Raw genomic sequence first — 24,362 nt, 5'->3', positions numbered from 1 at the left:
AACGGGGGTGGGGGGGGGCTGGGGTGTACAAGGGTTATTGGTCGACAGTGGCCAGCAAGAGTGCCCGAGAGATCGAGGTAGGAAAGTGCATATGAGCAAGCCGAGGCTGACAAGGAGGTCGGTGAGGGGAGTGTAGGCAAAAGAGCCAGGATCATAGTAGATGGCAAAGGAGCCAGTGTAGGAGGTGCCACAGTAAGCGGTTGGGTTGAGGCCCTAGTACCAGGATGGTACCATTTTGATAGCCATTTATGATGACCCTGGAGGTGGAGAAGGCAAGAAGGACCTCCCAGTGAGTGCCACCATTAATGTGTGAGGAAGAGTAAGGAGAGCGCAGAGCTATGAAGAGTCCCATAGGTCGGGAGAAAGACCAGGATGTCGGTTAGAGTCTCGAGCGGAAGCACTGACTAAGTGTCCGCGATAAAACAGGCCTGGGTTGGAGCCCAGTGTATCCTTGAGTTTCTTCCTGCCAAACTTAGTGAGAAGAGAAGGATAGGAGATAGAAAGCGCCATAGTGAGGGGCACAGAATGTGGTATACAAACCAGGCGGAGCAGCTGAGGTACTTGGGAGGAAGAAGGCAAGGAGGGAGCAGGCGCACAAGAAGACAGCAGGACTGGGATGAAACCATAGGAACTAAGAGGTGAGGGAACAGAAAACAGAACAGTGGGCAAAGGGAGTAAACAGTCAAAGTAGTGCCAAGAAAATTCAGGATGTGCACACCTAAATTCGAACTAGCAGCAAAACAATGCAGGATGAACACACCCAAATCCGGTTTTTAAAAATGGAGGCACCATAGTGAAATGCAGGAGGTTCACAGATGGAATAAAAAAAAAAAATAAGAAAATGTAGCCGATGAACAAAAGCCTCTTTGTCCTAGGGCAGCCTGATTCCATATGAGAAGAGTCAAAGTGGCCAGCAGACAGCTTTGCTTTTGGGACCTACTTTAGCAGCTGGTCACAGGTAGGATATTTGCACCTCCACCCGTTCATGCTCTATTTTACAGATTCATTACATCATTCAAATCCGTCAGACTAGTATTTTAACAAGCAACATACAGCGCACTGCAATAACTACATGTCATTAGCCTTTTCACACTTACCTCATACTTTTTGGGATTTTGTTTTTGACCAGCGGGTGAAAAGAAAATTGTTGGGAATCTGAAATAAAAATAAATAGATAAAATGTAGAATATTTGGTGCATGGACAAAACAAAACACTCACTACAAAACATTCTTTTGCACCCATGTTTCTCCTGGTCCGGCCCACGAGCATCAACAAATCCGGGACCCTTTGTAAAGGCATCCTGATAAGAACAGCCTCCAATGTACTCCTGCCCTGTGCAGCAGTACAAATATTCTGACCAAATACAAACCAGCCAAGTACTAGAATTCACACCCTCACTGTGGAACCATTTTGCAAAAAGCAATACACATTACAATACTAGACATACATGAAGTAAACAAAAATGAACTGCCATGAACCCACTTTAACAGTACAGCAAGCAGCATCAAAGTCCATTGTGGCTTCAAAAGAATGCGGGCATGCCACACCCTGCAATACTGCCCAAAAAGACCTTCTAGGCTTAAACTCGCGTTATTCCCTCCTTTCTTTAAACCCAAAGCTTTGTGGTGTAGATATTTCTGCGGGGTGTCTATTAGCTCAGAGGCACCAAGAGCCTGCAGGTACACGCATAGCAGACATTGTGCTGGGACTGGAGCCTTTCATATCGCAGGATGCACAGGTCATAAGAGGCAACTTCAAAGACTGCAGGCGAGAGATCCTACTCTGTCCTCATAGGACAGAGCCTTGTGGCAACTTTTGAGTTTGGAAAAAGATCCGTTTTTTTTTGTCTGGATCACATCTGATTTTGGGTGGTGGGTTTGCCACGATTGGGGTGCACTGCTCAGTTCCTGCAGTGCAAGTCCCCTTGAATAGAATACGTGGGGGAGACATTTGTATTTTGCTAGTAAGTTTTGAGCTGTGCACTCAACAGGGTGGTGGGGCTGGACTACTGGAACCCGGATCATGCAGCTCCAGGGGCCAATCAACGCATTCTTGTGCAACAGCGTTTGCAGCTCTTAGAGGGTCGTCCCATGCTACTTAAAACCAGCGTTTTTTGAAAAGTCATAAAAACAAGCCGTGGAAGCCTCAAACCCTCAGCAACTAGGCCTTCAAGGAGCCCTGTTGCCCCACTGATTCAACTTCCAAGGGTGTCTCACTACGTTTGGAGGCGAGCCAAGTATCCTTGCATAGTATCCGCCTCCCCATTTACTTGCATTGGAGCTAGTCAATATTTCAAGGAACAAGTTACTTACCTGTAACTGTTCTCCAGCATGGGTCTGGCATGGATTCACATGCTCATGAATATTCCCCGTCAGGCTGAAAGTCCTCGGTAAAGAAAATTAGTTTCACTACTGAAGTCTTTCTCCTAACAACCAATCACTGGTCTTTCGGTCATAGGGCCCCCGCCAATGACTGCCCTCTACCAAAGGCTCTCCGGCAGCCATCTTCAGATTTGGTAGCACGTAAAGTGGCAGTAGGACCAAGAGAAGAGCCGCAGAGGGGTAGGCGGGAGGGTTCGCATGTGAATCCATGCCAGACCCATGCTGGAGAACAGTTAAAGGCAAGCAACTTGTTCCTTCTCCAGCATGGAGTCTGGCATGGATTCACATGCTCATGAATAAAGACTAGATAGCAGTACACACATGCACAACCACGGGAGGTGGCAAGGCTCAACATTAAGCATCTCTTAGGTTGCGCAGCACTGCTTGGCCGACTCTGGACTCCCTGTCGACGCAGTAGAACTTTGTGAAGGTGTGCGTCGACCTCCACGTAGCAGCCCTGCAGACATCTGCAGAGACACCAGAAAGGAACGCCGTAGTTGCAGCGATCACTCTGGTCGAATGGGCTCCGACAGCCACGCAACAGTCGGTTTGCCAACCACTGGCATGGGTGATGCAGCCGGAGAGCCACCTGGAAATGGAAGCCTTGGAGAGGGCCTTCCCTTGGTTCACAGGGCCAAAGTTCACAAAAAGTTGTGACGTCTTCTGAAAACTCTGCAGTCCACATAGAACTTCAAGGCTCTAGCCACATCTAGCCAATGCAAAGTCCTCTCAGCCGGCAACGAAGGTGTTGGGAAGCATACAGGTAACCCCAAGGGCTCGTTTAGATGAAAGTCCGACGGCGCATTGGGCATGAAGCAGGGGTGCGTCTGCAGCACCACCCGAGTCTCGTGGAATTTCAAGCAAGGTGAGGGCCCGATCTCTCACCACTCGTCCTGCAGAGGAGATGGCCACAAGAAACACTTTTCCACGAGAAATATTTCAGTGGTGCCGCATGCATAGGCTCGAACACCAAGCACCACATTGAGCTCCTACGCCAGAGCCTTCAACGGCGGGAACGAGCGAAATAGTCCTTTGACAAACTCCTTGACCAAACATTGCAACCATAAGGATGATCGTCCAGGAGATCTGGGTGCAATAGCCGCCAGATGGAAGCAGGGGCCAGTTCTGCCTTGGCCAACAACAAATACGGAGGCGACTCAGAGGGTCGATCTGAGTTCGACACCAAACAGCAAACCTCTTCCACTTGTGCCTGCAGCATCCGAGAGTAGATGAAGCTCTGGCCTTGGTGAGCACCTCCTTACAATCTGCCGGGACATCGTAGCCCCCAAGCCCTAGTGCTGCAGGAGCCAGGCCTTCAGGTTCAGAGATCCTGGGTCGTGGTGCAGAACCTCACCTCCTTCCCTGGCGAGAAGATCTGCAACCGCCGACGCTTGACTGGAGGGGAGGCCGACATGTCCAGAAGGTCCGGGTACCATATCGGTCTCGGGCCACGCCGGAGCGACGAGGATCATCCTGCACCGCGACCAGAGTTGATTTACTAGTCGAAGAAGCAATGGCGGGACAGGACATCCCAGGGGAAAGAATGCGTTCCCCATGCTCCCCGACTGGGGAAACCTGCTGACGAACCTCCAGCACTGGTGTTAGTCGATCTGGGGATTGCCCCATCTGCGTAACAGGTGATCCACTTGGTCCTGCCCAAGTTCCCACTCATGGCAAGAGCATAGCTCCCTGCTGAGAGGGTCTGCAGTGGTGTTCACTCTTGCTAGATGAAATACGGCCCAGTGCCAAAAGTCCTGCACCTCTTTGGAGATCGCCAGGGATCTGGTTCCCCCTGCTGCCAGATGTAGAACATGGTGGTGGTGTCCGTGAAGACCCGTACGACCTTGCCCTCGAGGGATGGAAGGACTTGGGCCCAAAACACTGCCCGCAGCTCCAACACGTTGATGTGCAACGACTTTTCCTCCACCAGCCACAGGCCTCTTGCATGAAGACTTCTGAGTGCGCTCCACATTCTTCCAGGGATGAGTCGGTCGTGAGCCTCTCCTGATGAGGTGGGGTCTGGAAATCCACATCTGCGGCCATATGTGCACGCACTCCCCGGCGTATCGCTTGACAGAAAATCTTGTCAAGTGATCTTGTCCTTGAAATTCCCTGCCACTTGTATCCAACGGGCGGAACTCCTGCAGCGGACGCATCCGTAGCCTGCACAGCCGAATGAGGGATATGCACGACATGCCGAATAGGGACTTGATGGACCTCACCTTTGCAACCTTCAGGTTGAACAGCCGACCTTGCCCAGGATGGCCACGATCCTCTGCTCCGACAGACACCAGGCACAAGTTGAGTCAGGCTACTAGAAACAGTGCGTCCTGCAAGGAGTCAAGCAGGACTCTGCAAAGTTTATCGAGAACCCCAAGTCCATCAGAAGTTGTACCGTCTGTCGTGTGGTCGCCGCCACCGGGGCCAGGCACTTGGTGAACACTTGTGGCGCCGACTTCAAAGGGAAGGGCCTTGAACTAGTAATGTTGTCCTTGAACCACGAAGCATAGGTACTTGCGGTGCCCCAAAGTATGGGGATGTGAAAGTAGGCATCTTCCAAGTCACCATCCAAAACTTTGGGACTGGATGTATTTGTTTACACAGCAGAGGTCCAGGATGGGCCTCCAAACGCTGGTGGTCTTTCTGACGAGAAAAGATAGTACACTGGGAGCACCAGAGCCTCTTTGGGACGAGCTCCATCACCCCCTTTAGCATGGCCCAAATCTCCAGCAGCAATAGTTTTTCCTGACGGGCCACTGGTGGTATCCGTGGACACTTCCGTTGGAGCTCTAGGATGTGTCCGTGGGTGAGTGTCCAGCACCCAATGGTCGGTGGAGATGGTCTTCCACACACTGACGAAGTTCGCCAGCCAGCCTCCCACCGGGGTGCATGGGTGGAGGCCCAACTCCATGGCCGGTTCATTTTTGCTTTGCCGTCGAAGCGCCGCCTTGGGGACCTCCATCTCCAGACATGGTGCGGCCCCTGTAGGCGTCCTGGTAGACGAGCGAGAGGGCTAGCATTAGGACAAAGCACCTCCTCTTAATCCTCTAGAGGAACTTTGGGATTTCCCTCCAGAAGTCTGAAAGTACGGCCGAAGCGTGCCCAGGGCACACGCCGTCGCTGCCTTGATGGCCTGTAGAGACTCGTCACAGTCTTTCCAAACAAAATTGTCCCCGTCAAAGGGCATGTCCAACACCTTTGACTGGACATCCTGGCGGAAATTGGTGGCCCTCAGCCAGCCACGCGGATGAAGGCAAAGGCCATTGCCCATTTGACGGAAACCTGTGTCGGCAATGTCCGAGGCCACCATAATGGTGTGGTCCAAAGCAATCTCGCCTTCCTGTAGGATCTCCAAAGCCTCAGCCCTCTTGTCGTCAGGAAGTCCAGGAGGATGGCCATCTTGAACCAAAGTAGGCCACGATGGAGAGTGCGTTAGCGGCCTTGATGGTCGTTGCTGCCGACGTGATCACTCTTCGCCCCATGGCATCCAACTTCTCCCCCTCACTGTCTGGGGTGGCGGAGGTGGGAGGAGTGGGTGAACTAGGCCGCCGAGTATGACCCCGAGGACTTCTAGGCCGCCACGGAAACCAGAGTCTCGGGATGGCTGGGACCGTAGGCATGCAGAGTCCGGCACTCTTTCTTCAAGTAGCGATCCTGTTTCGCCGGAGCCGATGAATGGTTCTTCATGAGGGACACCCCCTCATCCCAAATGTCATAAGGGATCGAAAGCAGTCTTCCTCTTCACCTCCTGGCATTGGTAAAGGAAGCCGCCCTCCTCCGACATAAGCCGGAAGAGCTGAGGCCCTGGAGATCATGGAACGAGCCAATCTCGTCGGGTGGGGAAGATCTGGCCAGAGGAGAGGGGAGATTCCCCAGGCTGCCGCCGTCGTGCCCGTCGGCTCCGTGTCATCCCTTGCTGAGGGGGGAGGGGCGGGTGGGAGGGTGAACTCTCCTCTTGGATGGTGGTTCCTCCGATGGGCTCGGCGTCGTGGGCGGGGCCGCCAGCGCAAGAGGCAGAGCTGTAAGAATGTCCACAGAGATATCCCCAGGAGGCTGCTGGGGTGGATGTGAAGGGGACTGGGGTGTTTGCAGCTTAGGCTGGTCCGTCCCGTCATCACCGCCCTTTTGCTAGTTGCTCTCGTCGGGATCCCCGCATAGGGCCTGCTCTCAATGCACCCCCCCCCCCCCCTGGAGGACCGGAAGGCTGGTGAGCTCTTCCTCTGAGGAAATGTGCTTGCCCTGGAGGACTACCGCGCCCCCACCCGCCCTTCTCTGCGACTAAGGGAGACGTTTCAGTGAAATTATGGGTGTCAACTGCACTGGGGTCTTTTTGATGGGCTTGAAAGAGGACTCCCTCCTGCCAGGCAGGGATACGCTCGCCTTTGGGGCTATGCCCTGCGAATCCACATCGGCGGCGAGGGACGCTGCTACTACTTCGATGGAAGTGTGGGCCTTCGCCTAATGCACTTGGGCCTTTGCGGTCTTGGCAGAGTCCGCAGCCTTCACCTTGGGGGGGCTGAGGGAGGGGTTCCCTTTGCTCTTCTCCATCAGGCCGGTCTGGGTCTTCTCCCAAAAACGTACCCAGGTGGTCAGACTTCCTCTTTGAAGAACTTGGGCGTTAGCTCGTGGTAGACGGTGCTGGAGACGCTGAACCTGCCCTGGCCGCTGAGGAGCCTGTTGCAACTGCACTCCCGGAGGCAGTGGACTTCCAGTGCTTAGCCTTGTGTTGGGCCCCCGCGGGAGAGGTGCCCTCAAAAAGGTCTTAGAAGCCCGCTACACTTTCTTCTGGGCAGGGCAGGCATGCTGCCGAGACTCGCCCAGAGCAGGGGCCTTGGCCTGCAGCTACTCATTGAGGCGCTTGCGTCGGTCCGCATGCGCAGCACCATCGCCAGACAAGCCACACATTCGTCCTTCACATGCGACTAGTCCGAATGCAGGCAGTAGAGGCACAGGGAATGTCATCGTCCGAAAAGACGTTCGTAGGTTGCACCCGGGGCAATCCTTGAAGACAGGCGCTGAGTCTTTCTCCTCTGCTATGACACGCGGTGTAGGCCTCGAAGAAGCTTTTGGAATCCTCCAAGAAGAAACGCAACGAAAATCCGCCGTTGAGGGGTGATGAAGAATCCAGAAATGGGTCTCTGTTGATCGGATGGGAGTTTGAGGCTCGATTGACTGAAAAAAGAAAAAAAAGAAAAAAAAACACTAAGCGCAGTTAGCTTGAGTACACCCAAATCTTGAATGTGCGGTAAAAATCAGAAGGTGGCTGCCAGAGAAGGGGCTTAGGTAGAGGGCAGTCATTGGCTGGGGGGAGTATGACCCCAGAGACCAGCGATTGGTTGTTAGGAGGACAGTTCAGAAGTGAAACTGAAACTTTTCTTTACCGAGGATTCCCAGCCTGATGACGGAGAATATTCATGAGCATGTGAATCCATGCCAGACCCCATGCTGGAGAACTCCCCTTTGTCCAGCTAAGACACAGGAAGATCAGATTACCCACCTCAAGCCCCCTTCGAAATGTAAGCACACTATTTCAGATAAATGCCCCACCTGGGTGAAAGCACAAGTTTTCAAAGTTCACCTGTTCCTACACCAGGAGGCCAGTATCTGGAACAAATTAGTGAAAAACACGTCACAGTGCAATGTTTCAACCTGCCTCCCAATCAGAAACTGAAGCTGCACGAGGAGGATTATGAACCCAGACCTTATACAGGAGACTCCCAAGCCATCCCCACAGCCCAGTTTCTGGAACACCATGCTAGTCTTCACTTCTGCTGACAGAACATATTCCCCGACAAGCTCCAGTTGCAACTGCGCTCTATATGGAGACAGCAGACACAATAGCTGGGGGTATAAGGTAGGCCCAACAAAAGCGAACACAATTCAAACTCCTACATGACTGGTACTGCACCATAGCAAGTTGCACAATGCAAAAGTGCACCCTAGTATCAGGAGACGAGACGTGGTGCGCATCATGTGGATCTACTTGTGGATCTGGGGGGGGTAGGGGAGGCACATGAGCCGATGGGTAGTTACTGTATTGCCGACAGCCAAAACGATCATTCTCCCTTCATGGAGAACAGTAGATCTGCCAAACATCCAAGACTCAGTGAAGGAAATGATGAACATTGTAGTGTACGACACACACAGTTCCAAAGATCAGGCGGCTTGTTATTGCTTAGCATGGGAACACTTTCTCACCAGTCATCGACAATTTCTTCTGCACGCCCAGATACATCTATACTTCACAGCAGTAAAGCACATGGCAGAGGCCAGAGATGTAATAAGCATCGCACAAGCTGGTGGCGCTTTACTGGACACTCCTACCTGCTCCTCGTCACTCATTATGCACCGTTCAGGCCGTGTTTTGGCCATACTCCCATGCTGCATGCAGGCCCGCCAGCAATAAAAGCCCCCTGCACTAGCACGGGCCACATTGGATGTGGGCGAGAGTTGGGGACGCTCGCTAGACTGACTGCAGGACGGGTGCCATCTGCATTTGTGAATGTGCTCGTGCGTTTCCCCCGTTGTGAAAATGAATAAACGGAAAAAGACCTTCATGGAATAGGCAGGCAATTACATTTTTCTAATAAAATCAGTTTACAAAGCACACTGCATTTCTTACCCCCTGACTTCATACGGCGAAGGCACATCGTTGGCTGTGGCATCCATCTTGGCAATAACAATATTTGGATCCGAAGAAACCTGTAAAGAGCATATTGTTTAGAAGACTATTTCCTTGAAGTCTGAGTCTGCTCAACAGAAGCATCTCCCTATAGCTAGCCCAAAACCACAACGGCCCTGAACCCCCCCCATACAAATACAGTTGAGCCCCAACATGCGATGTGGAAAGGGTTAAGCGAAACTACCCAGTCTGACTAGGGTCTGGCTGAACAGAACATCAGGATCGCCACAATGCAGGCTTCTCGTTTTGCAAGAGGAGAAAGGGCAGGTTTACATGCAACGGATTCCATTGTCGCTTCATGAATTCAAGATTGACCAATTTGACGTGGATGTGGGGCGACACGTAATAAATGCACATTTGCATGGCTATCAATGTCGTCTAGTGCGCATTCCTTGCATGTCTGTTCGGTGCTCTGCATTTACTCTACAGCCGATTTCTTGTATCCAGGTAGTGAGGTCATGTAGCTGCACATGGTTGCACTTGGGTGAACCGTGGTACATGGGACAGAGCTGGAAAGGAGCCAAAGCGAGGGGTATAACAACCAAAACATCCAATACAGGAGAAGGAAGACTGCGCCTGCAGCGGGTGGTCAGTGAGTAGTATGACTTTATGCTCTTCTTTAGTGAGGGAAGAGTTAGAAAGGCAAAACACTGAGGCTTACTGGCGTGGAGCCTGGAGGAGGTAAGACTGCAGTGTGGCTAGTATTTTCCCCAGAGAGTTTCTGGTTCAAATAAAGGATTACGCAGCATTACATTGCTCTCCGTTTTACAAATCTCGGGAGAACCTTACTACAGGACTAAAATTACAGCAGGGGAAAAACAGTGCCCCAAGCTCCTGGCCAGGAATAGAAGTCACATGTCCTCCACATGCAACCAACATGCCGTTTCACTCGCACTCAACAGGAGTGAATTATTGCTTGCCATGGTCCAGCGGGGCCCAATTACACAAGACTTTTACACAGAGTATGGCCCCTTAGACCATTAGACCAACAGAAAGGAGGACTTTATCCCAAACACTACAAAGAAGTGCTCGAGTATGAACAACCTCACGCCAAAGGTCTACTTTTGGAACTGCACTTGCAGGAAGGCAAAGCAGCAGGAAGGCAAAGCATATGGATTTCCTCATTTTGCAAACCACTTTTTGGTTTTCCTGGATCGGACCTAAAATGATTTTGGCCAGAAGGACTTTAACGGAAGCTCCATTGCCACCCCTTTAGCTAATCTATGGGAGCTCAGCCGGACCTCCACCACGAACCATTTATACAAGTAATTGTCACATTAAATCATTCAAAGTGACCATGACTGGATAAGTATGGCTTTCCATCCTATCTTTCTTAAAAATTGATGCATTCCAGGACATAACCACTCAGAATTTAGGCACATTTGAAGCGCCCCACTACGGAGAGAACACAGCCAAATATCTTGCCCTTTTGGTCAGGTGTATAATCATGTTGACTCACTGTACCCTTCATAGAGCATATCTTCCTGCCCAAAGGATAGTCCAGCAGAGAAATGCTAGTGGCACAGCAAGCCCAGACATTTCTATGCTTTGGAGAGTCAGAGGTGAAACCGTCTTACTGTGGGCAAGGGGGTCACGCTTCTAACATGGGGTGAAACCCAAACACTCCACTTTAGCCAAAAAGGATATTTGTGTGAAAATTAGTATAGCAACTACAATCATCAAAAAGAACGGGTTATTGGACGACGCACTCTGAAGGATAACCCTAAAAGGAGTGTCTGGGGTTGCTCGAACAGGTGCATAGTGGGCTGCCCTTGTGGGAAGGCCAGATCGATCTACAAATGACTGAAAGATGTATTGAACTAAAACCTGGTTGAAACCAACCCCCCCTCCCCCCTCAGAGAAAAATTGTACTTTCCAGTGTTGGTCACAGGTGCACAATCGTGGGAGGCCATTTTAACTTGCAAGTGGGCTCGTAAACTGAGTTTAACAAGTCACTAGAAGGAAAGGTCAAATATGAATTAAAGTATACCTGTGTAGTGTACTTCTCGCATAGCCCATTGAGAATACCTTTTGACCTTTTAATCACCCAGCCAACCTTCTCCCATCCATTGAGCAAAGTCAGACTATGCGATCCAGCGCCTCAAAGAGTGTTCTAGATTCATGTTCATACCCCAGTCTTCCTTTGGAAAAGGGCTTTCAGAAAATATCCCAACTGATTGCCATCAAGCCTGCACATGTTTAATAGGGCCAAGATTCCTGAGTGGCAGTGCATAACGGCCCCTCCAGAATCCCCCTGGATATCGCCAGGGAACATTTCTCTTTTGGCAACTTTGCATCCATGTTCATGGGCCACCCCCCCCCCCCAATCTTTTTGCTTGATGTTTGAAACTGTTCCGAAGAGGGCAAAGCAAGTCACTACCCTTTTGCCAATTTGTTACTGTGACTAACATTGTACACAGCATCTTTCCATGCAGTGCAATGGGGAGAATTTTTAAATCATCCTTTTTTTTTACTCTTGGGATTTTTGGTTTTTTATAAGTGCCTAAAGACAAGCTGGTGGCAACAGTTTATTGCAATGTTTGCATTACTATTAATTTACCATGTGTTGCTAGTGCCCTAAAATGGGTGATTAACAGGTTTTTATTAATTTTAATAACATACAGAATACTATAATTCAAACAGTTAAAGTAAAACAAAATGAATCCAATAGAGCTTAACAAGGGTAAAATACCCAATAGTCACAAAAGATCTCAAAGTAAGGGGAAAAAAAAAAATTCAATAATATATATATAGATCTAACCAAATAATAAGGTTGTATGCCAACAATACAAACCAGAAAATATAAACAAGTTAGCAATGAAATCAGCAATTACAGAAACTCAGCGGCCCAAATAAAGGGTCTACATTAACCGTAGCCATGTCCTCAAACTTCACCAGCATTCTTGTAGATGGCTTTCTCATAGGTTGATATTGTGAGCAGCTCATCCATCAACTCATCAATACTGAAGTAGCTGCTCCACTTCCAGGACCTCAAGATCATGCTCTCTGCGACCATGCATGCCCGGAGCAACCAAGTGGTCTTGCCAAAGGTGAGCTCCTCCAGACTAGATTCATCTCCCAGAATCCTCAAAGAAGCTGACATGGGGACTGCACAATTCAGGACCAATCCCAGTCTCACACTGATGTGCCACCAGATTCACTTATTCTTTGGCCATATTGTAGTTTGGCTTTGCAGCGGTCTGGTCCCATTCCACACCCACAGAGCCAGAGAGTCTAGGTGTGGGACATTAGTGACACCAGTAGTTATCCCCAATTGGACAACTACTGGCGGTTTGAATGTTGCCAACCCTTAACATTGGTGGGCTTTGACTTTCCTCCAGCATGAATTCTGGATAAGGACTCTGCAGCCATTTGAGATCAGCGTTTGAGTCAAGAATCCTTTGTAGATGACTGAAGATCCAAAGAGGACTCCTGAAAAGGCCCAGCATCTCTTCCTGCGCATGGTCCAGTGAAGCCCTAAATGACTACATCTCCAAAGGCCATGCATGGTGCTTCAGCCCATGGCCTAGTGGGACCAAACCGAGGATACAGTCGTCCTGAGCCGCCGGAGGAGTCAACGGTCCAACCAGTGGACCGATTAGCCCCATCGTTGGTTACCTAGCCTTCTCGTTGATTACCTCGGCAGAAGAGTCACCAGCCTGTGGTACAAGTCACCTTACCTCCAAATGTCAGCGTCCCAGTGTGAAGGGATCCTGTCCCACAGAAGCTTTAACCACAACTATAAGGACGCCCGTCAGTCTGTGAAGGTGGTGGCAGTCGCTGGAACATGCCACCCCACCTGAAGAGGACTGCATTGGTGAATTTTGCATATAATCGCCAGGTGTTGCATCAGAACCCGATCTTGCACCCCTCACTGGCAGCAGCATGTGGAGAGCCAACCTACAGCGAGGGTGGGGAGTTGGGGCGCATCTTTTCCCCTTCCTCCATAGGATAACATTAGGAATAAGCATTTGTTTCCTAAACCTTCTATTCCACTGCCTTTTGGTAATCAAACCTGGGCAGTATTTTCTGAATAACAACACATTTCTTGCCTTATGTGACCTTGTTGAATATCTTCTTTGAACTATCACCAACACAAGTAAATTAGAACTTGCCTACAGACTTCATCCTGGGGGAAGCATTGTGGCTCCTGTGACTTTTTGGGCACAAAGCCCCATTCCTCTTAGGGAATCGGACTCTTTGTGATGACTTGCTTCCAGCCTTACTGCATTATTTACCTACCTCCAGGAATAAGACATTTGAATGTATTTAAAGAACGTGATGTAGGTTTATTATGGAGTATTGTGCAATAATATCTGCTCGTCTCATTTTCAGTGGGGGCTGAAGGCCTAGAATAAATGTGCACTCCTGTCTAAATTGAAAATATTGTGCATCATATTGTGTAGACCCATTGAGGGCAGTCACACTCCTGAGACTAGCCTGGACTGCCCTCTGTGTACCTCGATTGGGGTTCCCTGCTCCCTATAACCAAGGGGGCCTCCTAAAATCTGTCCAATCTTAACAGATACCATCACTAGGACCCACTGGTCGAGTGACGAATACTGGTGCTGTGGGGCACTGGCCGAATGGAACTTGGAAGGTTTTGTCTGAACAAGAGCATTCGTCTGAAACATTGTGAACAGATGGTGTGCGAGACTAATGTACTTTTAATCCATAGTCCCCTTTCCTCCATACTTTAAGGTTGTCCGTTCCAAGGGACAGGAACTGAAAACCGTTTTTTCACCAGAAAAAACCTTTAAATTTAGGGGCACGCGGGGGTGCGGCCCAGGGAGCATGCGCCGACCTGTCTCCGCCGCCACACCTCAGTCCCCATTGACGCGTAGCCAATAGATTTAACATTGCCTAATGACACCAGTATTAGGGGTGGGGGGAGGTTGGTGGGACGTATGGAGAAAAGGGGACTATATGTTAGTCACTACAGTGACAACTTCCAATTACTCTTACGTCCCATCACCTTTCCTCCATACTGTATGGGCGATTACAACTAAAATGTAGCCCCAGGGTGGAGAGGAGACCCTCCTTAAGCAAACAGGTTCCCGAGAACCGCCGGGCCAAAGGCCGCATCAGATCTAGAGCCGGCATCCAAACAGTAATAATTACAGAAAGACGAGAAAAGGCCCAAGTGGCCGCCCTGCTTATGACTTGCTAAGGGACATGGCGCTGTAATGCGATGACTGTTGCTTTAGCCCTGACTGCGTGGGCATGCATGTTGGCCGAAGTGGCTTGTGCCGACCCTCATACGCTTCCTTGATGGCAGACTATCCAGCGAGATATGGAAGAGAGGCCTGATAGCCTGGCATCGAGGTGCCGAAAGTGTTAAACAGGGAGTCTGACTTGCGGAAGCCCTTGGTCCTGTCCAAGTAGAATTTTAGGGCACGCTTGGCATCCAGGCAGTGCAGCACAGCACTCTGTGCTTCGTCCTCAGGAAATAACGCAGGAAGGACCATTTCCTTGTTCAAGTGGAACGCAGATGGAACCTTGGCCAGAAATGCCGGGTGCGTCCACATGACTACCTTGTCCTTGTGTAAGGTGGCATATGGTTCAGAGGCGACCAGCGCCTGGATCTCGCTAACTCTGCGTCAAGGCAAGACCGGCTAGTAAAGCAGTCTTGATGGCGACCAGCCTGACGTCCACGGACTCCATTGGCTCGAATGGTTTGTGCGCCAGGGCACCCAAGACTATGTTAAGGTCCCACACAGGGTGCGGTTAGTCTTGAGAGCCCCGTCAGATGTTTGACTATATGGTTGGAGGCGAAAACTCCCCTCCAAGTTCCTGTAAACCGCAATGGCTGCAAGGTATGTGCAGCAGGTGTCCACTTGCACGCCAGAATTGAGTGATGTGCGCCAAAAAGGAGAGCACGTCCAAAATGCACGCCAAGGGGTCAAAGCACTTGGAGTCTGCCCAGTGGCAGAATCTGGTCCATTTGCTTTTGTACTGGCATCCGTGTTCTCCAATTGGGCTGGGAGAGGCCAAGGTGCCGAAGCGTTACCTGCTCAGGTACCACGGTGTGAGGGCTAGTTTCCCTGGTGAAGGGTGGATGACTACCACCTGCTGTGGCAGAAGATATGCTGGGCCCGTCAGGTGAATCGGGGCACCGCCAAGAGGCTGAGGAGCTCCGAAAACCATGCCCTGGCCGGCCACCATGGAGCTATCAAAATGGAGTCTGTGCGCGACTCCTTGATCTTGCAAATTACCCCGTGGATCAGGAAGTGGGCGGAAAGGCATAGGCCTTCATGCCGGTCCACTGTAGGTGAAATAGGTCACCCAGAGAGCCGGGACCCTGCCCTTGCCAGGATGAGAACTCAGAACACTTGTGCAAGGTGGCAAAGAGATCCACGTGGGGGTGACCCCACCTGTTGAAGGTCTCCTGAACAACAAGGTTGTTCAGCTGCCACTCGTAATGGCCGCTCCCAGCCTGCTGAGCCTGTCCGCTTCCAGGTTGGATTCCCCCAGAAGTGGACTGCCGTGAGGTAGAGGTAGTTCTCCAGGGCCCACTCCCACATGTGGATCGCCAGTCTGCACAGAGGAGGGGATATGGTGCCTCCCTGCTTGTTGACTTAGTACATGCTGGTCGAGTTGGCTGTCTGGATGAGGACAACAATCCCCCTGAGAAGTGGTAGGAATGCTCCGAGCGCTAGCCAGATGGCGTTCAGCTCCAACCAATTGATATGGTACTCCTGCTCCTTTCGAGATCGTCCAGTGTGGCTCCCCAGCCCTAGAGCGAGGAGTCTGGTGATGGTGGCCTGAGGAGAGGACGGCCGAAAGGGCTTGCCTGTCCGTAGGTTGCAGTCCCTAGACCACCACGTTAGGTCCGGGTGGAGAGATGAGGGACGTTGATCGTCTCCAATTGCGAGCCCCGCTCCCAATTCCACGAGGCTGCGAAGGGCAGCTAAATCCTCCTCATCCTTAGTCTTGCGTTCAGGACGGCTAATGGACCGCTGCTAGTAGACCCAGATGTTGGTACCACCATGCCAAGGTCACCTCTCTGCTGAGGAAGTGTACGGTGGCCCTCTTGATGGCCGAAATGATGATGTCCAATAGGAAGACCTTCTCGGAGCATGTGTCCCAGATGAGGCCCAGGAATATCATTCTGCATAGGCTGCAGCTGTGACTTCCTGCGATCGAGCGAGAAGCCCTGATCGGGCAGTGTGTTCATAAGGGCATGGGAAGAGTGGTGAACCGCTTCTGGAGATGTACCCCTGACGAGCCAGTCATCGAGGTATGGTTAGATGTGGAGGCCCTCCTCTCAGAAGAGTGCCACCACGGCATTCACAAGTCTGCTAAAGACCCTGGAAGCAGAGTTGAGGCCAAAAGGAAGGACCTTTTGTTGAAAATGGAAGCCCATGATCCTGAACCGTAGGATAGAACAATGGGGCTGCCAAATCAGGACATGCAGGTACGAGTCCTTCAGGTCCAGGGAGCACATCCAGTCTCCCTTGTCCAATGTCTCCACTATAAAAGCTGGTGTAACCATCTTGAATTTTTTGCAGGGAGAGGGTGGAAAGGTCCAGCACAACTCTCAGGCCCGCCTGTATCATGGAGTAAAAGCCAAAGCTTTGCTGGGAGGCTGGGACACTGCCTGGCTCTCTACGAGCGACTGGATCTCTGCCAAAAGAGTTGCTGTCCAAACCTGTGGGAGGAGAGGCTGGGATAGGAAGGCGGTACCCCGTGGATACTACAGAGAATCCAGGGGTCCGCGAAATTCTGGTCCCAGAAATGTGCATGGAGAGAAAGCCTGGCCACCCCACCGGAGACACGTGGACCCGAAGGGGCGAGTCATGCTTTCTTTGCCTTGGAAGCTGATGCCGAGGAGGCGGGGGGAGGGTGGGGGACTGGAAAAGCCCCCTCGCCCCCTTTTTCTGTTTGCGCTGGCTCCGAGACGGCGAGCAGTCCGGCTGCCTGGATCTGCACGCCTGGAAGCCACAGAACCATCCATATGTACGACCCCTTTCCAAGCGCTGCAGAGATTGGGTGTACGATTTGGGCATGGTCTTTGTAAGAATGGATAAAGACTGGCGTTTGTGAGCTGTTTCTTTTTGTCCAGCTCCTCGTCCGTAGAGGAGTGGAAGAGGTCCCGCCCCACCTCCCTCGAACGGTAGATCTAGAATGCACTCCTGCACATCCAGGTTGAAGTTTGTTGCCCGGAGCCAGGCCGTCCTTCTCATGTTCGTGGCAATACAGAGGGCACGGCCCGAGGTATCGATATGAGCCACTGGATTCCATGAAGCCATGAGCCACCAGCTTGGCCTCAGCTAGCCCTGCCTTAAAGCGGGATTGCCACTGGGAGAAGTCCGCAATTTCCCACCATAATCTATGGTTGGCGGCAGTCAGCATGGCATCGGCGTTGTCTTGACGTAGGTGTAAAGAGGCGTTCGAATAGTTTCTTGCCATATGCCTCCAAGATAATCTCCTCCTTGCCTAGCAGCAGAGGAAGAGGCAGAGGACGACTAGCGGTTGGAGTATAGTGATGCCGCAGCAATCACCGAAGAGTGTGGCTGAGGATGGGCCAAAAGCAAGAGTGTATCCCCCTCCACCTGCCTGTACTTTGCATCCAGGCGTCGATTGACCGGCTGGGCCGGGTTTGAGCCAGCCTTTCTTGGCCAGGGAGACTACATCGGCCTGCATAGGAATCCCCGATTTGGCAGAGGGGTGTTGCGTGAGGTCTTCAGTCAGAACCTCCTCTGCCTGCTGCTAGACCTCGGGTTGGGAAAGGCCCAGGTACTCCGTCAAGCCAGCAAGACATTAGTGAAGGCCATGGCTGTGGATAGCGTGTCCAGATCCTCCCCTACATCAGTATCCTGCGTATCTTGAGGATCTTGTGGAGGAGTAGTTGGCGCCGGAGGCTGGGGTACAGAGACTGCAGCCAGAGGCTAAGGAGGCGGCTGCACCAGGGCCTGGCTGCCTGATGGAGGAGTCTGTGGTGCTGCTAGCATGGAGGGAATTACTTTCCCGATGGCGTCCTTGATGATAGCCCCCCCACCCCCCATCTGAGGTGACTTCATGATGCCTAGGAACTAAGAGCACCTCCTCACCGGCCACGGGGGTGCCGACGCAGTAGCAAGGAGCTGCTGGTGCCGCTGCATCCCCGGTCCATATGGATGCCACGGAAAGCTGCCCTGTGCAACTGAGGGGTAGATTATAGGCCACATATCGTTCTTTGCCCAATTCCTGGAATGGTGTCGGACGGGTGCCTCTTTCTGGCGCAGCAGCCATTTTGGAGCAGCCTACCATGTGCCTGCGATGTGGTGCTCAGCCAGATGGGCCCAGCCTCGTCGTGTGTGGATCACGAGACCTACCCTACTCCTCAGCCCGATAGGTGCGACACCCTCGACCCGGGGGTCGATAGAGCTGCATTTAGGCGTCCCCTCGGACATGTTGCCGGTAATAGGGCGTAGCCCCTCGGCCATGGTGCAGGTAAAAGGGTGTAGCTCCTCGGGGGTAAACCCAGTGAAAGAACCTTGCGGTCCCTCGACACTGTGCCCGGGAGAATCCCTCGACCCGAACGCCAGTAGCTGAAGCAGCCTCATTGCACGTGCCGATAGAAGGACCTGGCCGGTCCCACACGGGAGAGGACCTGGGAAGGAGTATCCCTTGCGGGGTGCGCGGGAAAATATCAGCCCTACCTTGGGCCTGGTTCAATGCTTCAAGAAGTTCTTGAGATCCTCTGGAGGAGACTTCTGGAAGAGCTCCCTCCACCTGGCTAGTCTGTTCTTCAGCACCTTCGAGGACAGCAGTTACACGCCGAACATGATTGCCAACCGTGGTCTGGGCCAAGGCAATGTAGGCAGAGGGCGTGGGGGAGGGGGGGTCTGAAGTTGGGAAGAGCCAGTTGCAGGAAGGACCCTGTAGAAGTCGTAGGACCGAGTACCTGAAGGATAGATAAGACCAAAAATATAGTATCCGCGCGTGGAATTACATGGCCGAAGCCATACCCAGGAGCGCTGGTGAATTCGGCCCGTTCCTGTAGACGCGGAAAAGGGGACTGAGGTGTGGCGCCAGAGGGTGGAGTCAGGGCAGCGCATGCTCCCTGGGCCGCACCCCCATGTGCCTCTAAATTTAAAGGGGAAAGAAAACAAATTTTTCGGGCTCCCATCCCTTGGATGGGACGCCCTTACAGTATGGAGGAAATGGGACGGGATGTAAGAGTAGGGAGGAGTACATTCCTGTACTCACAGAGGCAAGTATACTACAAGGCTGAAAACAACTGCAGCACTATTGACTGGGATGCATTAGTCTCCCCTTCATCCCAATCGGCTTTCAGTCAATTCTACACAATAGTATGGCACACTTCACCCACCGATTCCCCACCATACGGCAGCTCCCATTTACCAGGCTTTAACATGGTGGGTGAAGCTATCCATCACATAAATGGTTACAAAACAAACTGTGCCAACCATTGCAGGACAACCAGAAAGCTGCAGGGACTGTACCTTTTCTCCCAGCTCCTTGTACTTGGGTTCCAGGTTCTTGCAGTGTCCACACCAGGGAGCATAGAATTCAATCAAAACATCTTTGCTATCATCGTTGACAATTTCATCAAAATTCTCAGCGACAACCACCTAGGAAGAGAAAAAAAAATACACAAGTCAAGGTATCATGCAGGTACTGGGTCGTGTGGCATTGGAATATAAAAACTAGATTGGAGCCACGCCTGGTGAAACTTGAATAGACATTGTTATGTGGTTGCTTAACATTTGTGTGCCTATGTTGGCTCGATTACAGACCATCAGCAGTATCCTTTGCTTATTCGCATGGCATTGAAGATTGTACCACAACACAACAGTCCCTCCCACTACCCACGTGCTAGGAACCTAGCATTGGCTTTGATACACTAACAATCAGTGGCAATCTTACCTTGACAGGACCATCGTTACTCTCTGGGACGGGTTCGGATTTCAGATATTTCTTTAGAGTGCCATCAAAGTAATCCTGGAGAAATCTTTCCAAAGCTTTCCCATCACGGCTATCAGTTAAAACAAAAACAGAACCTTGTGAGCACACATCAAGCAAGACCTGAAAGCGCACACAGGACGCCAGAGCTTTTGCAACACTCAAGACCAACCTCCATGGGGCAATCCTAGAAATTACAAAAAGTTAAAGCAGGTCACTTGTAATTTTCGACCGATAAAACCAGTCACTTACGAGAATTCCTCCTGCATGACAAATTTCTCGCCTTTGGCAGTTTTGATGCCAACCACAGGGAGTTCACCACTGCTGCCGTCCAAACCAAACTCAGAAACTTCATGACCAAAAGCTTTACGACTGGCAACAGCAAAATTTAGCTGGTGTCCATTGTCCAGAAATTTCTTCGCAACCAGCATCACCCTGGGAGAAAAAAAAGGAGGAATCAGTTACCAAGTGTAGACATGCATTTGAAAAAAGTGCCTTCAGGCACAAATTACCCTTTATTAGGGCGATACACAAACATGCTTGTTCAGGATGTAGTCTTAATTATGCCACACCTTCAGAGTTAGAACTCTGTAGCACAGGCAAAACTATCCCCCAAAAAATAAAAAAATAAATCGGCTCCTGAACAGACACTTGGCATTTTGCAACTGTAGGCGTGCTCAATGCATCACCAAGGAGAAATTGAGCTGAAAGAGACTGGAATAGCCTTCCAGCTCAGAGAGACTAAACACCACCCGATAACCACCTTTAGAAAAATTGGTCCTATGACCAATCTGGAGAGATCAGTGCATTAGCAGATGATAAACAGAACAATTAAAAATGGAGTCCACTAATGAACAGGGAAGAGAACCCTGGAAGAGTGCAATATCCACGCTGGGCCCAGAACATGCCCAAAATTAAGTAACATATGGACAAAAAAAAATAAAGAAATCATCCGTGTAAGCTTCCAAATACTATTCATTTATTAACTTGGCGACCACGAAAAGTACGTGTTATCAGTACTCAAACATTATCACTAAGGCAACATTTGCAGTAACAAACAAACCTACCACCAAATGCAGTATTTATTTTGGAGTCAAGCTGAAGTAATGCTTCCCGCCCCTACTCCAGCAGAGAAACGCGATGACGTGGCAACCAATTGCACACATCCACATGTGCGATTTACTTACACCAAGCATCAACTGGTCCCAGCAGCCTGCTCACCAACAGCTAAACCGCACATGTAAGCAACGCTGGGCAATGTAAAGTTGAAGATACCCTCCAAACTGAGGCCAAAGTGATGCTGCACTGTACAAACCCTCCATGCCGGTTGGAGGCCCGGCAGAATATTAAACCACTTGAGAAAAGTCAGACATTAGCTCGTTGGTCAACTGCAATGCAATTTAAGCGCAGATACTCCATTTCTACCAAAAGGATTAATACATTGGTTTTGGCAAGACAGATGGTTTAGGAAGTCTTCACTTCAGAAGAATGAAAAGGCGGTCTCTTTTCGAGCCATGGACGAGGGCTCATTTTTCTTAGTACTATTTGGCTGATACCGGTCTGGTTATCACTATTCCGTGATAATGTGAATTTTCCCTTGGCACCAAGTTAATAAAAGGGCAAGTGTTACCAAGCCTCATCTGTTGAATATGGCACTGAAAATAAAAAGTCCATTACTTAATGTGCACATTATGGGGAAAAGGGATCTTTCCGAGCCAGCATTTAGGAGGGTTTTTAATCTACAGACTTCTGGGCAAGGGCTCCAGTTAACCTTTAAAAGTTTTCTTTACATACGGGCAAGTAAAAGGTGCCCTGAAGAACTGACGTGACCAAAACACGGTTGGTCCAATTTGACCTAGTTCTCATTTTGCTCAGTTGTTTTAATACTCGTGCAGACAGGCCATTTTTTGATGATTTCTGCAACACAGATTTTCTCATGTGCTCGTGCCCAATAGGACTCTTAAGCCTTCATTAGAAGTGGGTGTCTTTTTGGGAGCAAAGGCACATCACATTAGCAAGGGAAGTTTTTTGGGAAGTAAAATAGATGTCCATTATCCAGATCTTGTAGCACCTAGGAAGAGAAGTCCCTCCTCTGATGAGGCGTTAACACCATTACAACTTCTCCCTGCAACACTGCTCAGCTGGTACCACCGATTCCAAACCGGCCCATAGAGCCGTGTAGGTGGACGCAGCGAGCCCTCCCCACGAGGGGGAAGGGGTTGGGGGGCCCAGCCTCAGAATTTTGCTCCCGTTGTTGGGACTAATAGCGAGTAGAGAGGGCAGGGACACAGCTCACTTGTAGGGCTGCTTCTCCCAACTGAACTCACTCCTTTCCACCAACGACTACCTCCGCTAGCAGGTGTCCACCTGCAGGCTCACCACTTCACCAAGCAGCGCCAATCACACTGTACGCAGTCTTTCAATCCAGCAGGTTGGTTCCATGTGTTTGGGTCTGAACTGCCTCAACGATTGTCTTCATGAAGTCTCATTTTCCTAGAGTCCCGTTATACACATGGGCATTTTACTCAGTATCACCCAGCATCAAGGTCTCCAGCCCCCGCACACCAGACACCCCAGCATCAAGGTCTCCAGCCCCCGCACACCAGACACCCCAGCATCAAGGTCTCCAGCCCCCGCACACCAGACACCCCAGCATCAAGGTCTCCAGCCCCCGCACACCAGACACCCCAGCATCAAGGTCTCCAGCACCCTCACACCAGCATCAAGGTCTCCAGCCCCCTCACACCAGCATCAAGGTCTCCAGCCCCTTCACCCCAGCATCAAAGTCTCCAGCCCCCACACACCAGACACCCCAGCATCAAAGTCTCCAGCCCCCACACACCAGACACCCCAGCATCAAAGTCTCCAGCCCCCACACACCAGACACCCCAGCATCAAAGTCTCCAGCCCCCGCACACCAGCATCAAGGTCTCCAGCCCCCGCACACCAGCATCAAGGTCTCCAGCCCCCGCACACCAGCATCAAGGTCTCCAGCCCCCGCACACCAGCATCAAGGTCTCCAGCCCCCGCACACCAGCATCAAGGTCTCCAGCCCCCGCACACCAGCATCAAGGTCTCCAGCCCCCGCACACCAGCATCAAGGTCTCCAGCCCCCGCACACCAGCATCAAGGTCTCCAGCCCCCGCACACCAGACAGCCCAGCATCAAGGTCTCCAGCCCCCGCACACCAGACACCCCAGCATCAAGGTCTCCAGCCCCCGCACACCAGACACCCCAGCATAATTTGTCTCCAGCCCCCTCACACCAGACACCTCAGCATCAAGGTCTCCAGCCCCCGCACACCAGACACCCCAGCATCAAGGTCTCCAGCTCCCTCACACCAGACACCCCGGCATCAAGGTCTCCAGCCCCCTCACACCAGCATCAAGGTCTCCAGCCCCCGCACACCAGCATCAAGGTCTCCAGCCCCCGCACACCAGCATCAAGGTCTCCAGCCCCCGCACACCAGCATCAAGGTCTCCAGCCCCCGCACACCAGACACCCCAGCATCAAGGTCTCCAGCCCCCGCACACCAGACACCCCAGCATCAAGGTCTCCAGCCCCCGCACACCAGACACCCCAGCATAATTTGTCTCCAGCCCCCTCACACCAGACACCTCAGCATCAAGGTCTCCAGCCCCCGCACACCAGACACCCCAGCATCAAGGTCTCCAGCTCCCTCACACCAGACACCCCGGCATCAAGGTCTCCAGCTCCCTCACACCAGACACCCCGGCATCAAGGTCTCCAGCTCCCTCACACCAGACACCCCGGCATCAAGGTCTCCAGCCCCCTCACACCAGCATCAATGTCTCCAGCCCCCCCGCACACCAGACACCCCCAGCATCAAGGTCTCCAGCCCCCGCACACCAGACACCCCGGCATCAAGGTCTCCAGCCCCCGCACACCAACATCAAGGTCTCCAGCCCCCGCACACCAGCATCAAGGTCTCCAGCCCCCGCACACCAGACACCCCAGCATCAAGGTCTCCAGCCCCCGCACACCAGACACCCCAGCATCAAGGTCTCCAGCCCCCGCACACCAGACACCCCAGCATAATTTGTCTCCAGCCCCCTCACACCAGACACCTCAGCATCAAGGTCTCCAGCCCCCGCACACCAGACACCCCGGCATCAAGGTCTCCAGCTCCCTCACACCAGACACCCCGGCATCAAGGTCTCCAGCCCCCTCACACCAGCATCAATGTCTCCAGCCCCCGCACACCAGACACCCCCAGCATCAAGGTCTCCAGCCCCCGCACACCAGACACCCCAGCATCAAGGTCTCCAGCCCCCGCACACCAGACACCCCAGCATCAAGGTCTCCAGCCCCCACACACCAGCATCAAGGTCTCCAGCCCCCACACACCAGCATCAAGGTCTCCAGC

The 24,362-nt window shown here is 51.7% G+C and overlaps 1 protein-coding gene across 1 annotated transcript in view; it reads right to left on the bottom strand.

The window, feature by feature from the left end:
- The window catches only part of PDIA3 (protein disulfide isomerase family A member 3), a 66,767-nt gene that overhangs the window by 3,393 nt on the left and 39,012 nt on the right, over nucleotides 1-24,362 (bottom strand). The window contains exons 8-12 of the mRNA XM_069625174.1: nucleotides 20,228-20,410; nucleotides 19,940-20,048; nucleotides 19,516-19,644; nucleotides 9,005-9,084; nucleotides 1,098-1,155 (exon numbers count right to left, since the gene is read on the bottom strand). Of these exons, the coding sequence (XP_069481275.1) occupies nucleotides 1,098-1,155; nucleotides 9,005-9,084; nucleotides 19,516-19,644; nucleotides 19,940-20,048; nucleotides 20,228-20,410 (559 nt within the window). The remainder of the gene's footprint in view (nucleotides 1-1,097; nucleotides 1,156-9,004; nucleotides 9,085-19,515; nucleotides 19,645-19,939; nucleotides 20,049-20,227; nucleotides 20,411-24,362) is intronic.

This window comes from Ambystoma mexicanum, chromosome 11 (genome assembly GCF_040938575.1).
Source record: "Ambystoma mexicanum isolate Mex_15411 chromosome 11, UKY_AmexF1_1, whole genome shotgun sequence".
In the NCBI taxonomy this organism is placed as follows: Eukaryota; Metazoa; Chordata; class Amphibia; order Caudata; family Ambystomatidae; genus Ambystoma; species Ambystoma mexicanum.
This window is presented reverse-complemented; position numbering and strand designations above follow the sequence as displayed.